Genomic DNA, 15000 nt, shown 5'->3' with positions numbered 1-15000 from the left:
TGTGCTTTTATTATGATTTCACTCTGTTTTTATGGTTTTATTTGAGAAGCACATTGAACTACCTCTGTGTATGAAATGTGCTATACAAATAAACCTGCATTGGCTTGCTTTACCTTTTGGTTTGGAATATGAGCTTGGTGCACAGTATACGTATAGTAACTATTAGCAGGGGTGTCGTTATGGTTTGGTATTCTACTGTGTACAGTAATAAAAGCTGTGTTCTAACGTACCTCGCAGGATGTGATGGGCTGTCTGCACACAGCGCAGTGACGGAGAGCAGTACACAAAGTCTATCACCGTATGACTCTCCAGAAGAGCCTCACCTGTGGAGAGAAAAGCCCAGATTAGTGGTTTTCAAAGTGGGGCCCGGGGACTCCTGGGGATTCGTGAGAGGGTAATAGGGGGTCCGTGGCAAGCAGGAAGAGAAAAGCCAAGTTTATAGTTGTCCTTAGCCGGCCACAACTGCTCCACAACCAAGGGCGACATTGGGTTTGGACTATTGACCGAAGGGCCAGATGCCAGAGGTAGCATGCCTGTGTGTCTACTGTATAATAAGAAATATAATGTGCGTTGACATAACTTGTTGGCTATTTTATTTTGGCAATTGTAATGAATGAATACAGTAGCCTACTGTATGGACTTTGGTTAATCTCAAACCCACAAGACCCTGTCTTGGGTAGCCATTTTACGAACTTTGGATTTAAAAGCTGTCTTTCTAGGCTCTGATAACATGTGGCCTTAAGGCCTGAGTTTGCCCACAGAGCCCTACGGAAAAAATTCCGCAAAAAATTACACATACGCATACACAGGAAATGCAGCATTGTCAATTCAACACTGAAGTGAAGTGTGGGACAAAATGCACTCTGGAAAAGTCTTAAAGTCATCTCTGATTTTCTAACTAACACTGCAAAATGAATCAGTTCAGTGTTTCAGTGTTAATTGAACACTTAGAAAGTCAGTTTAACACTGTCCTAAAGTGCATTTGTTCCCAATCTCAGAGTGCTGAATTAACACTGCATCTGTACTGTGTATGTAGGCTACTCTGTGTGTATACATATACACATATTTACTAGGTGGCAGGAACCTCTACGTTGCATCAGTATTAGGAGTTGAACTCATCTAAAAATACTTTCTATGCCTCTTCTGACAAACATCCCTGCAGGCCACTTAAAGGAGAAGTCCAGTTTTTTGAACATTAAGGCCATTTTCTGAGTGGTCTTCAATGTTTTAGAGTCCCCCTCGCCGTTTTTTCCATGTTTGCTGCAGTCTCTGTTATTTGGCTGATTTGGATTTGATCTCAACCAGCTTTAGAATGGCCGTCTATGGGCACCTGCAACTCTGTTCTTAAAATCACCTTTAACATTTGTTTTCAAGAATATGCAACTCACCAAGTGTTCAGCAGTATTCACTGGTGTTCCTTAAGAATTTTTGTAGCGAAATATGGCATCTGTCGTGTTTTATGTGTGTTTTATGTAGCAATTTGTAAATTAAGTTTCACTTTCACTTTCACTTTCTTTCACAAAATGGCAAATAAAAAATGACAGAAGCCATATTTCGCCTTGAAACTTGTTAGGGACTGCTAGTGAACACCCCTAACCACTTTGTGAGCTGTAGACTTTCGAAAACAAATGTTTAAGGTGATTTTAAGAACAGAGTTGCAGGTGCTCATAGACGGCCATTCTAAAGCTGGTTGAGATCAAATCCAAATCAGCCAAATAACAGAGACTGCAGCAAACATGAAATAAACGGTGAGGAGGACTCTAAAACATTGCAGTACACCCAGAAAATGGCCTTAATGTTAAAAAAACTGGACTTCTCCTTTAATGACAAGAAAGAAAGAAATCTTTGTGCGTCTGCCATACTGACAAATGTGTTTATAACGCAATAAATGGCTAATTTGTAAAATACAAAATGTGAAATCGAATCAGCCAAACAATTCCTAGTAGGGCCTCGTATCTCTCATATATCACTGGGGCCGTTTTGCTAATCGAAAAAAAATAAAAAATAAAATATAATCTCTTCCAGAGTGCGGTGGCGGAAGGCCAGAGATCCTGTGGAGAGTGGAAACGAGAGAGGAGGTGTGTGTGTGTGTGTGTATGTGCACGCGTGCGTGCGTGCGTGCGTGTGTGAGGGGGTGGATAGGAGAGAGGGTGGGGGCGGCCTGCTTGCTCGGAGGAGATGATGATGAAAAGCAGACTGTGACTGTGAGCCCTGAGCTTTGTTTACCTCCAGTGAACCCCCGGACGGTCACTCGCTCGCTCGGTTGCCTTCCCCCCTATGACTTCCTATACAGTCCACTCCACTGCACTCCACTCCAAACACTTACTGTCTGGGTCCAGGAAATCTAAACGGACATCCCGGTGAGATAAGACTAAAGGGCCCAACTACAGCATTTATCTGTCTCTCCAAGAGAAGTGGAAGGGAAGAGGAGGGAGAAGAGGAGGGAGAAGAGGAGGAAGAGGAGGAAGTTGGTTGGGTGAAGGTGAGTGGACTGTGGAGGGTTGGATCCAGACTCATGATGAAGCTAGATCCAGACAAAAACTATGTAGAAACGACAGATTTTTTTGCCTGCCGGGTTGATCTGGCCTCGCACCATAGGATCATCATAACTGGGCCATGAATCTGGTCTGGCCTGGCTCTGTCCTCTAATTTTAACGCTCCGAATAGTTTTGAATTTGCGTAGGCAGAAATTTGGAATGGGCATGGCGAGGTGGAAAAATGGCTGGCACGATGGGGATGAGCTGCTGTGGAGTTTTTGAGGAGGGGGAATCGAACTGATAAGACTGGTCTGCCTGGGCGGTGATGTGACCTTGGGGGAGCGAGGCGGGGGTGGGGACGTGGGCGTGGGGGGGGATTGGGACTCACTAGTTTGACGCCCTCTCGTGACTTCACATGGTAATCAAACATTTCAAACAAGCGATTTAAAGTTAGGGTTAGGTTTAGGGTTAAGGTTAGGGTTAGGGTTAAGGTTAGGGTTAGGTTTAGGGTTAGGTTTAGGGTTAAGGTTAGGGTTAGGATTAGGTTTAGGGTCGTATGACGTAAGCGGTAAGTCACGAAAGGGCGTCGAACTAGTGAGTCCCGGGGGGGATTACCTACCTATAAGCCGAGCCTGCGTGGAGCCGAACACAGTGATGGGGCAGTCCTTATCGTAGTCCCTGTAGCCCCCAGTCCTGGCTGGAAGACTAGCCGGCATGTTGAGATTAGTCCGTACATATCGACCTGCGGGGCGTAGAGAGGAGTGAGCACGGCGCAGTGCGTTCAGCAACACAATGCATGTAGTGTTAGCCGCCCAGAGCAGACGTTATCAAAGTGGTCCATACACAGGAGGCCCACCCCGCCCACCCACCCTGTAATCAGTGAAGTCTGGTCTTTCATTAGCATGTCTGGGAGTTTATTTATTTATTTATTCTCTTGGCTCTTGTGGGTATTAATCCAGTTTCGGCTGCCTGCTGTGCTGTGTCGTACCTTTGGCATCAAAGCACTGGGAGATCCAGTGTTTCCCAAACACCACGTCCATCCGCTCGCCATGGCGACACACGAACAGGGTTCTCTTCGGCAGCCGTGATTGGCTGTTTGGCTGAAGCATCTGGGACAGGAAAGATTGGGATAGGACAGGACAGACACTCAGCTTTTGACACACAAACCACTTCTGTGACAGTACACAATTCTTGTTACAGGCACTATATACATTGTTTGTGCCATTTGAGTGCCAGGTGAAGTAATGATATTGCCTCACACTCCATTAGAATCACTACATACTGTTTGGTTGTGTTTTGCGCACAATATGTATACTTGAAAATTGAACCAATATCACAGTGTCTATTTTCAGGGCTGAAATTCAGGAAATTTGTCAGCTTTGGCCACTAAGACAAGGGCATGTTTGGAATTTCATATGAGAGGTTTGCCTTGTGACCTGGAGAATCATATCAAAAGAACAGTCTTTAATGTATGCCTGAAAATACGGTAACACTTTACGTGACGCCGGTGTCATAAGCATGTCATTACAGTGTCATAATAGTGTCGTAATAGTGTTATGCATGTGTCATAAACATTATGTCCATGACATTAACATTTTATAACTGTTGACCTTAAGTGACATTCGGTTATGTCAGTTAAGGCCAACAGTTGTCTTTGCCATAACCGAATGTCACTTAAGGCCAACAGTCATAAAATGTTTATGACATGGACATAATGATTATGACACATGCATAACACTATTACACCATTATTATGACACAGTAATGACATGCTTATGACACCGGCGTCAAGTAAAGTGTTACCGAAAATACTTACATAGCGAAGCATATCATAGCAATCATTTAGTCATATGACATCAACGTAACCATCACATTATAAACACAAAATAGAAAATGGTTTGCAGAAAATGGTTGGCAATCCATATGCACCTAACCACCTGCACAACATAGTACTGAAGCACAGGGGAAAAACGGACGGCTACAATATTCTCAAAACTCATGCAAAGGTGATTTTGGTTGAGGAAAAAAAAACAGAAATCAATTCAAGACACGCCTCGTCTTGTGAATGCTTCAGCAACATTGTGTTCAAACATGAGCAACCTTCCATATAATAAAGAGATAATGTATTTCATAAATACCTTTCATCGCCTACTATATAGGCCTATACACTGTTTTGGACCCATAGGGCTCCTCCATGCTCGTGTCATTAACAAGACTTTCACAGGCGCCACGCAGGTTTCCTGACGGCCTGAACCCAGGTGCTATCTGAGGTGCTAACTGTACACACAGCTAACTGTCCATACAGTATATACTGAATATCAGGTTGGGTACTGGAGGTGCGCAGTACCTGCATAGGTTGGCATATTAGGCTGGGGGGGTCAATAGGACTGGGCTCGTCCAACAGGCGGCCGTCCAGCTGACGGTCCAGCAGCAGACTGCTCAGAGCCCCGCCCATACCCGTGGGGGAGGTGCAGTTGAGGAAGGAATGGGACCTGATGGGAAACAAATATGACACAGATCAACATCTCACATCAACTCCAAAGAGTTTAGCTGTTCATTAAGCAGCTGGACTTCTCCGTTGACCTTGAAGACGCTTCACACTCCATTCCTCTTCAGAATCTTCTTCACAGACCAAAATCTCAGTGACAAAAAAGAAAGTGAGATAAATACACTGTAGACAGCCTTTGTCTCGTTCAATGTAGCAGGCTCGACACTGGGTCAAAGACTCAGCCAGCAATGGGAGAACCACATGTTTCAATGTCAGCCACCCTTGACCAGAATTGAGAGATACTGAATACCATACGGTAGCACTATCAGTGCACTGGTAGACAGTTTGCATGGTTGCCATCGATCACTGCTGTGTGTGAATGCCATGTATTTAGATGTGAAGTGCTTGCAGTGCTCTGCTGAGCTGAGTGTAAGAGAGTGCAATATCAATGCCATCCATTTCCCATTTCACAGTTGCACTTGATACAAGCAGCATTCATGGCCATTGCAGCAGCCCTCACTCAGCTCTACATGGCAATCACACGGCATTTGTTCACTTCACTCCTCTCTCCTTCCCTTTTCTGATCTGTCAATTTCCAGTCTTTCCTCTCTTTCTTTCTTGCTTTCTTGTGTGTGTGTGTGTGTGTGTGTGTGTGTGTGTGTGTGTGTGTGTGTGTGTGTGTGTGTGTGTGTGTGTGTGTGTGTGTGTGTGTGTGTGTGTGTGTGTGTGTGTGTGTGTGTGTGTGTGTGTCTTAGAAAGAAAGAAAAAAACAGCTAACACACATTTCTCCCTGTCTCCTTCTCCCTCTCTCTGTGTCTACCCCACAATCAAAAAGTTTCCAGACCAAAAACATAAATACCGACTTGACATAATAATTGTTTCCAAGAATTATATGCTGGGGGAGATTTTTTTTCAACCCAGCTGTGTTTACTTCATGTTAATTGTTCCCGAACGCCTCATAAAGGATTTACACATAGATTAATCACAACACACATTTCACAGCCCTCCTCCGACAACACAATATGAAACATTTCACAGAGCACACCCAGTTCACAAGCGTTAGTTGTTGTTTTTTTTAAGACGCACCCATGGAAGATCCATGTGTCGCACTCGTCCGCCCGGCTGACATAGTTTTCGGGCAGTAGGCCAGACAGCCCCGTACCCAGCGAGGTGCCATAGACCCAGCCCTCGCTGGCAGTGCCCTGCTCCACGGGCGAGGTGAAGATGAAGTCCCCGGGCACCAACTCCAGCTCATCCTCGTTCTGGGGCACATACGGGTACATGACCCGCAGAGTCTGGTAGAGGAGAGGAGAGGACAGGAGAGGAGAGGACAGGAGAGGAGAGGAGAGGAGAGGAGAGAAGAGGAGAGGAGAGGACAGGAGAGGAGAGGAGAGGAGAGGAGAGGAGAGGAGAGGAGAGGAGAGGAGAGGACAGGACAGGAGAGGAGAGGACAGGAGAGGAAGAGAAGAGAAGAGAAGAGAAGAGAAGAGAAGAGAAGAGAAGAGAAGAGAAGAGAAGAGAAGAGAAGAGAAGAGAAGAGAAGAGAAGAGAAGAGAAGAGAAGAGAATAGAGAAGAAAAGAGGGAGAAGAGAGAAGGCAGATGTCAGGGCATGTTAGTTTAAATCAAATACAGTAGATTATTACATTTATGCTTATTTATACCAAAGGAAATGAAACAAATGATCTTCTAAAAGTAACGTACTGCTATAAACTAGCACTAGAAATATAAGAGATGACACAAGGAGAAAAGAGCTGACCACCGGGCAAGAGGAGACAGAAGGACACAAAGAGGACACAACCACCCACCCAACGTCTCTGAAGACTTCCCATTCAGGTCACGTTAGTTTAAAGCGTTCAGTTGTAAGCAACTGGGGTTGTGTCTCACCTTTCATCAGAAACCCCTGAGCTATCTGTGCCCACTTCTAAGTGTTAATTAATTTATGTATGCATCCATTGCTTAACTAGAGTAAAAGCCAACGAGTACCCTTTTAAGCTATAACCAATAGCAATTGTGTAACCTCGAGTCTTTTCACACTTTGCTGAAAAGACTCAACTACATCATAACAAGAGCCTAAGCGCCTTAAGCAACAGATTAAGACTTGGCCATTACAATTTTGGGTAATAAGAGAGACTCTGCGCAAATGGTAAACTACTTATTTTGACATTACAGCTCACATTTTGCTCATTTTGCTGCAGCCAAGCCATTTTCCTCAATGGTAAGTCACTGTAAATCAAACATCATTTTGATTTTAAGTATTTTATTCATCCCAAAGGATATTAAAGACATTTTCTTCCAAAAGTAAATGCTATTACCTGGAAGTGGAAGTAGGAGAAATTACATAATCATACACTGTCCTTTCCTGCTCTCTGTCATAACGTACCTCATGATTGGCAAACCGGATGTCCCGGGAGAAAAGTGCAGCCAGCCAGTCGCAGCCTTGCGTCACGTCGATGCCCTTGGCCAACTTTTCTAAAGACGAAAGGTGATTGGTCTGGAAGTGGTACGCTAGAGTCACATGGAGTTGCTTTTTATGAGGCTCCACATGGACATCTGTAGAACAAAAAAAAGAGAAAAAATAAATTGAGTGAAGAGTCTCCTACTGTGTGTAGATCCTTGCACATTATGTAATGTTGGTGTGGTGTGGGTTATAAAATATATCTCTAAGCCTTCTTTTTTATTTATGAATAAGGGAGTTCCATTCTTGTCCGATGGAATAAATAAAATATGAGCTGAAGTTATGATCTACAAACTAATCTCTCTTCTTCAACATTATGAAAGACTTGTGGCCAGGTGTGCTCCTATAATATGGGTAGAACCTTAGGAGAGCTTCCATGGCTTTTTGGAATTCTTCTGACATAAGTACCCCTTGGGATCCTTCTGCTTATGAAAAGGATTGTCAAATTCACAGAAGTCCTGTAAAGACTGGAATTTGTTTGCTCTGCGACCTTAAACAACCGTGTGCAAAGCGAGTGATCATACAGTACTTGCAAAACTTTCAGAGCAGGACACTGGAGGTATCATCTGAGGTAGTGGTTCTTAACCTTCTTTTCCTAAAGTCCCCCTTACCTGTGTCCGAGACGCGACACACCCCTCCCAACCCAAAATTGTACCCGTATGTGCACATTGAAAATTGCTATGCCTCTCAAGACTCTGCAATACCTTTAATTCAAAACATCCATGACTTAGGGCATGGGGTGCAAAGTTTTGATGATCCTATTGGATGAGTTGTTAGGATTCTGTCGGCCTAATTATAATATTCACAAGTACCATGGAACCCCTGCAATCTCGGGTGCCTAATTAGGGGGGCCTGAACCCTAGGCTAAGAACCGATGGGGCTCTTTTCCACCATTCCAGCCTTTATATGAGGCTATCACTCACCTGCTTTTGCTACTGCCTCGTTGGCAAAGTCGGTGGCGAAGGTCTTGAGCACCTCGGCGATCTGCTCGTCGACGAATAGGCCAATAAAGTTGGAGGAGGTGTAGAGCTCCAGGGGGAGGGGGTTGGGGAAGCGGCCCTTCCACTGGCTCACTGTGGCCTGCAGAGCTTCGCACAGGGCCTCCACCTTGGCATCCGCACACTGCGGAGAGACAGACAGGTGAGGCCAATCACATTATTACCTATTACTGTTATATGATGTGTTGCCTGTATTATATATTATTATTATTTTTTGCATATTATTATAACAGTAGAAGAACAGAGTGACAGAGAGGCGAGTCGAATTGCATTATTTTTTATTATTATTATTACTACATTATGTTAGATGTTATGTTGCTTCCATCTTGGCATCTGCATACTGTGCAGGACATGTTTGAGTCACGTACAGTCAAAGTATTTATTATGCTATATAATGATCGTCCTATGATGATGTTGCCGGTAGCCTCCTCGCCAACCCTGCATGCACCTTGCTGCATGAATGTGTGTGAGTGTAAGCTGCCGCTCCATTTCTGAGACACATTTAAATCAGTTTACATCACTATACGATTTATGTAAGCTCTGTCAGATTCTGTAGTAACCTGTAATAAATGAAGTACAGTACAGCACTTTTCCTTCGTATCCGACTGAGCTTTTGACACTTTCTGGGGCCAGATCCTTACACTCTGTCTGAAAGTACCGAACACTTATTCTTCTCTGGTCGTTGAGCCTGTACTTGACTCAGCGATTTCTGTTTGCATGACAACAGAATCCGGTGGACAGATTTTGACCAAATACTTTTGTAGTAATCCTCTTTAAAAATGTACACAAACTGAACTGAACTGGACTTTTAGAGGCCAATGCTTTCAAGATGACCAGACATGATACCAGCCTAACAGGGGTGAGTGCAGTCAAATGGAGTCAAGTCAGTTTTATTTACCCTCCAAACGTCATTAAAATCTGTGGTCCCTTAGGGGGAACCCATTTGCCACGGACGTCTGTGATTGTACACAAAAAAATAATCTGCACATATTGGCATTAAGTTTCGCTCTCTGATGGTAAATACGTTTGGATGAATGAATGATGTCTTTTCTAGTCCTGCCTCACATGGCCTCTTAAAAACCTCTCAACCTCTCAACATAATCAGGTTTACTCTCACTCACTTTCACTTGCTCAGCGGCTCATATAAAACCAATCTGCCTTGACCCCAAAAGCCTTGTGTCTAATACAAAGGTCAAACGGGCAAGAGGACGGAAGGGCCTACCGGTCCCCAAATCCCATAAGCCCCAAATGGGACGCCTTGCTCAATTCCAATTACTACACTGAGACACTAAGCTTTCCCCCCCAAATCAATATCATGTGTCTAACGTTGTGCATGTCAAGAGAAAGGGGTGCACTCCTATGTATTTCATGCAGTATACTCCAGTACATGAAACACAGCAGAAGGGTGTAGTGGTGAACATACTATGCAAGAAATATGGGCAGAGAAAAGAGACAACAGTGTGCAACAACAGTGTGAGCCAAATTATGTCAAATCACATGACTATGACACCAAAAAAGTAACAGGAAGCTATTCCAAGAAGGTGGTGAAGGTAACCCCTATGGTTCTGCTTTGTTTTGGGCAATTGAAACTTTCCTCAATTGTAGTTACCACTAGATGTGTGTGGGGGCCAGTAAACCAACTTTTCAGAATACCACATTCTAGAGGAGGATACAGCTACTGTAATGATCAAAGTGGACAGCCAGAATATGTACAGCCAAAGCAAAAGTAGTTATACAATACAATAGTTTCATTAGAGCTGTTGTAAAATCACCAAACAAGGAAGACAATAACCGTAATGAAACGGAGAGCACCATACAGATGAAGTCGTAAAAAAAGTAATAAAATGTTAAGATGAAACCATAAAGCAGTAGGCCCAATAAAATGACAGACACATGATAAGAGGTACACTACTGTACCAAACCGCATCAGAAACCATAGCACAAGTACATGGAATCCCAAGAGGAGAGGACAGGAGAGGACGAGACATTCATTTCAGGTCCTGCCCTTATCACTTAGAGACCCAGGAGGGACACTTCTAAAGTACACTTTGAGTAGCCTACATATAGAAGTTCTTCTTCAAACTCACTGAGTACAATAAAAAGCACACAAAAAGACACAAAAGAGAAGGTATAGTATTTTACCAAACTGAAACATATGCCATATTACTGACACGTAAATTCCCAACAAACGAGGAAGAGACATTCATTCATTTCAGGTTGTGTCCTTTTATCACGAGAAGACCGAGGAGGGGTGCTTCTAGACTAGCACACACTTCCAGGACACATAGCAAAGCCCAAGACGTCTTCTTCAAACTCTGCTTTAGCACACTTGTCTTTGATTGTCTACTTCTCTTTTTCAGTGTGGGTGCTGAATCCACTGGAGTGTGTAACACTACCTGGAAAAAGACTTGAAACAGATGAAATTCGCCTTAGTCCCTTCCCCTCAGCACAGATTGGTCCGACTTGCTAAACCCCCGGCTTAATGCAGGGACTCAAAGGCCTTTTTCCAAATCAATATCAAGTATCTATGGCTTAAGAGAAGACAGTGTGCACACCAAAGCACTACATGAAGAGTTCAGGTACAAAAATCTCTAAAAAATATATTGTGTCTGATCTGCTTAAATGTAATCACGTACAAGTCAAGCCCAGACAAAATGAGATGGACTGATTTTTAAAACTAAACTAAATGTATAGCAATATAATACAGCCTATTTTTTTTGCAAAGTCATCACAAAAGCATGGTTTCTCATGCATCTCAACCCCTCGTACAGACAGTACAGTATATCCTCGGGTACGTCATGGAGCAAAGCACAACAACAAGGACTATGGTGCCAATCAGCAGTGACAGGTCTGAAAGGCCAGAAGAGTGTACAGCAGCGTGTACTCTCACCTAAACCCTAAATAACAGCTGAGCACACTATCGGATGCTATGGTAATGACAAAAAAAGAAAAAAAACACAGCCATTTCTAACATTGGGGGTCTCCCTGCACTTCATTAACAGGGAAGTGAAACTCGTAAATCTCACAACCGTAGACATTTAATGCCAATATCAAAACAATTACAATTCGGCGCATACAGGTACACGTTAAAAACACAGTGTTAATTCAACCCTGACGGAGTACTGGGACGAAATACACTCTCGGAGATCAAAGTGCATGAAAGCCGTTGTGCACAAAACTTCAGTTGTCCAGGTGCAGGTGTAAGGCAGGAAAACTTGATCAATATGGAAAGCTCATGAAACACAGCACACTGGATACTGTTCTTTTTTCTCTGTATTTTTTATTTTTTCGCTCCAAAAAAAAGAAAAGAAAAAAAAAAGAACAGTACCCAGTATGCAGTCTGGGTTTCATGAACTTTTCACATTCTAGGTGTTAAATCGACTCTAAGTGTTGAATTAACACTGCATTTATTTGTTTTACTGTGAACTGAATGGACCACTAAAAAATACTGTAGATCATCCTACGCGAACCTCAGACAGACTGACAGGAAGCAGACTGAAATGAGAGCTTTTTGTCCCCGATACCCAGGGGCTGGTCTCAGTATGGTCTTATATACGCATTGGATCAGGCATCTGCTGAAACAAGTCCCAATAACAGAGAGAGGGGGAGTTGAAGACAGACAGACAGACAGACAGACAGACAGACAGACAGACAGACAGACAGACAGACAGACAGACAGACAGACAGACAGACAGACAGACAGACAGACAGACAGACAGACAGACAGACACATAGACAAAATGAGACAGAGAGAGAAAGGGTGCAAAAAAGACACAAACAGTACAGATAAAGAAAGAGCATGAGACAGAGAGGACGAGGACGGGACAGATGTAAAGAAACACAAGCGAGACACAGGGAGAGAGACACACAGAGAAGACGAAAAGCACAGGAAAAGAGCACAAGACTACACTGTACAGTACTCATACACCTCTTTCAGAGATCTAAGACACGGGGGGTGCTGAGGCTCAGCGCGCTAAGGCATCCATACATTAGGACTTTACATTCACTTTTTCACTTGCCGCCGGCCACCGTGGCAAGTGTTTTTTCCGAACCACTAGCCATTCAGCCACAACTTTGATATTGTTTTTCTTTTCTTTATCATGACGTACATAACTTTCTATAAGGAAATAAATCAAACAACCAGAAACTGAGTAACTGAGCTTTTGCTTGAACTTGAATACACAAGGGGAAAACAAGAATATAGGCCACTCTGATATTTCCTATCATAGAATAAGCTACCTGCCGATTTGGCTAGTGACTATGAAATTATAACCAGCCACAGGTTTACCAGCATTTGGCCGTCCATAAATGGGTTTAACATTCTTATGGTGACCCAGATTCAAGCCCAGCCTGGCTCATACCCCAGCTCTACCCCATAGCTCCACACCAATCATTTCCTGTTCTCTCTTCACTATCTCTGTCGTTATAAAATCAAAAAGTCCCTAAAAATATGAAAAAGAGTTGTGCGACATAAGAATGCTCTCTCTCTCTCCACTCACCATGAAGAACTGGCAGAGCGTGATGTGGGGGAAGATGTTGTGGGCCTTGTTCTTGCCACAGGTGGCCCGGCTCTGCTGCCAGAAGTGGGAGAGCTGGTGCAGCAGGGGCCCACTGGGCCGCAGGTACAGCACGTACTCCCTGGGCAGCGGGTCGTCCAGGAACGGGTCATCCACGTGGGAGAACAGCCTGGACACACACACACACACACACACACACACACACACACACACACACACACACACACACACACACACACACACACACACACACACACACACACACACACACACACACACAGTATCTTATTTACACCAAGTCTCTTAAATATTCAGTCTCTTATTTACTATATTCAGGCCTCTGCATTAACATCAGCCAACCGGCCAAATGCTGGTCAAATTTCACCTTCCTAGCCACTTTGACCCATTAGTGGGTGTGTGTTTGGCTAGTAAGATTAGACTCCACTACTCATTTTTGACTGGTGATTAAAAAAAGTTAATTTAGAGCCCTGTTTATATCCATTGTATTACATTAGTGTTGAATTGTTAAATGAATACTGCATTTTTACTATGTACATTCAATTCCATTACCCATGACGCTTTAATCCTACACATTTCATTTGATTGTAATGGGATGAAACCATTACAAAATAATCTTGCAAGAGGTTATCCAGAACAGGTGTGTTTAGTTGGAAAGGCATTTGCCTTTGATTGTGGTGTCATGAAGCAATAACACATTATATTACATTAGATGATATCTGCACGTTTGGAAAATCAATAATACTTTCCTTGGCTGTATTGTCATGAATCAATAAAAGATTACATTACATCAGATGCCTGTACATAAAACATATGAAAACCAAAAGATTTAATTACATTTACATCACATGCCCCTTTGGCTAGATAACAAACGGGTCTTACCACTTTATTGTTAAGCATCAACTAAATGCATATCCTTAAGACAAAAGGAAGTCGTTTAAAAACATAGCATTCCATGATAAAATGCAGGAGTACATGACAAATTAAATCTATAAATCAGTCAATGGCGGTTGTACATGACTTGTATGATAGCTAGCTCAATATATGGAGTGAGCACAGTACAGCGAATTCAGTGCTGCGTTGTTGAATTTAGGTTAGCTGAAGAATGAATGTAGGTCATATAGAACAGACAGCGAGGCTACCACGGCTGAAATGCATGGGTGCCTAAATCATTCATGCATTTACGTAACTGCAAATGTATTGGGTGTTGTTCACACTTCAGCAGTCAGAGCCTACTACTACTACAGTACTACACACACGGTGGTTTTAGTGCATGCAACACTGGTAACAGTCCAGTAGGGGGCACTACAGACTTAATAGTGACTGAAAGCCTCTGAGACCTAAACGGTGTATAGGGTAGAAACGTAATGCATGCGTTAATGGTACTAAAAATGTAATATGGGCGTGTGTGTGTGTGTGTGTGTGTGTGTGTGTGTGTGTGTGTGTGTGTGTGCGTGCGTGCGTGTGTGTACTCACCAGTCGCAGGCCGCTTGCACATTTCTGCCCCCGGTTGAAACCAATGCTTTTAACCTACAATATGAATGAGAGAGAGAGCGAGAGAGAGAGAGAGAGAGAGAGAGAGAGAGAGAGAGAGAGAGAGAGAGAGAGAGGGAGAGAGGGAGGAAGGGATCAGCTCTACTGTTGCATGAGTCATAAAATCAATAGGCTCTCTTGCAGGGGATGTTTATTACAATGAGGGGATTCAGCAGTGAGTTCAGCGAACTGTGTACATGGGCATGACATGATGTATACACATACTCACTCCCCTCTCTCTCTCTCTCTCTCTCCCAAAAGATACATACACACAAAAACACAAACACAAACACACGCACACGCACACAATTGAGGGAGTAATGAAGTGGCAGGCAAATCGAGGTAGACACAGAAAAAGATGTGTGAATTGAGAGAGAGAGAGAGAGAGAGAGAGAGAGAGAGAGAGAGAGAGAGAGAGAGAGAGAGAGAGAGAGAGAGAGAGAGAGAGAGAGACAGAGACAGAGACAGAGACAGAGAGAGAGATCAGCAGTGATCGAGAGAGTGACACATAGA

General features: G+C 43.5%; 1 protein-coding gene across 1 annotated transcript in view; it reads right to left on the bottom strand.

Annotated features, from left to right (window-relative positions):
- ubash3ba (ubiquitin associated and SH3 domain containing Ba) overlaps nt 1–15000 on the bottom strand; it is a 50850-nt gene that overhangs the window by 8539 nt on the left and 27311 nt on the right. The window contains exons 2-10 of the mRNA XM_063203492.1: nt 14431–14484; nt 12919–13105; nt 8345–8543; nt 7347–7516; nt 6052–6260; nt 4825–4969; nt 3466–3586; nt 3097–3219; nt 231–323 (exon numbers count right to left, since the gene is read on the bottom strand). Of these exons, the coding sequence (XP_063059562.1) occupies nt 231–323; nt 3097–3219; nt 3466–3586; nt 4825–4969; nt 6052–6260; nt 7347–7516; nt 8345–8543; nt 12919–13105; nt 14431–14484 (1301 nt within the window). The remainder of the gene's footprint in view (nt 1–230; nt 324–3096; nt 3220–3465; nt 3587–4824; nt 4970–6051; nt 6261–7346; nt 7517–8344; nt 8544–12918; nt 13106–14430; nt 14485–15000) is intronic.

This window comes from Engraulis encrasicolus, chromosome 7 (genome assembly GCF_034702125.1).
Source record: "Engraulis encrasicolus isolate BLACKSEA-1 chromosome 7, IST_EnEncr_1.0, whole genome shotgun sequence".
NCBI classification, from domain to species: domain Eukaryota; kingdom Metazoa; phylum Chordata; class Actinopteri; order Clupeiformes; family Engraulidae; genus Engraulis; species Engraulis encrasicolus.
This window is presented reverse-complemented; position numbering and strand designations above follow the sequence as displayed.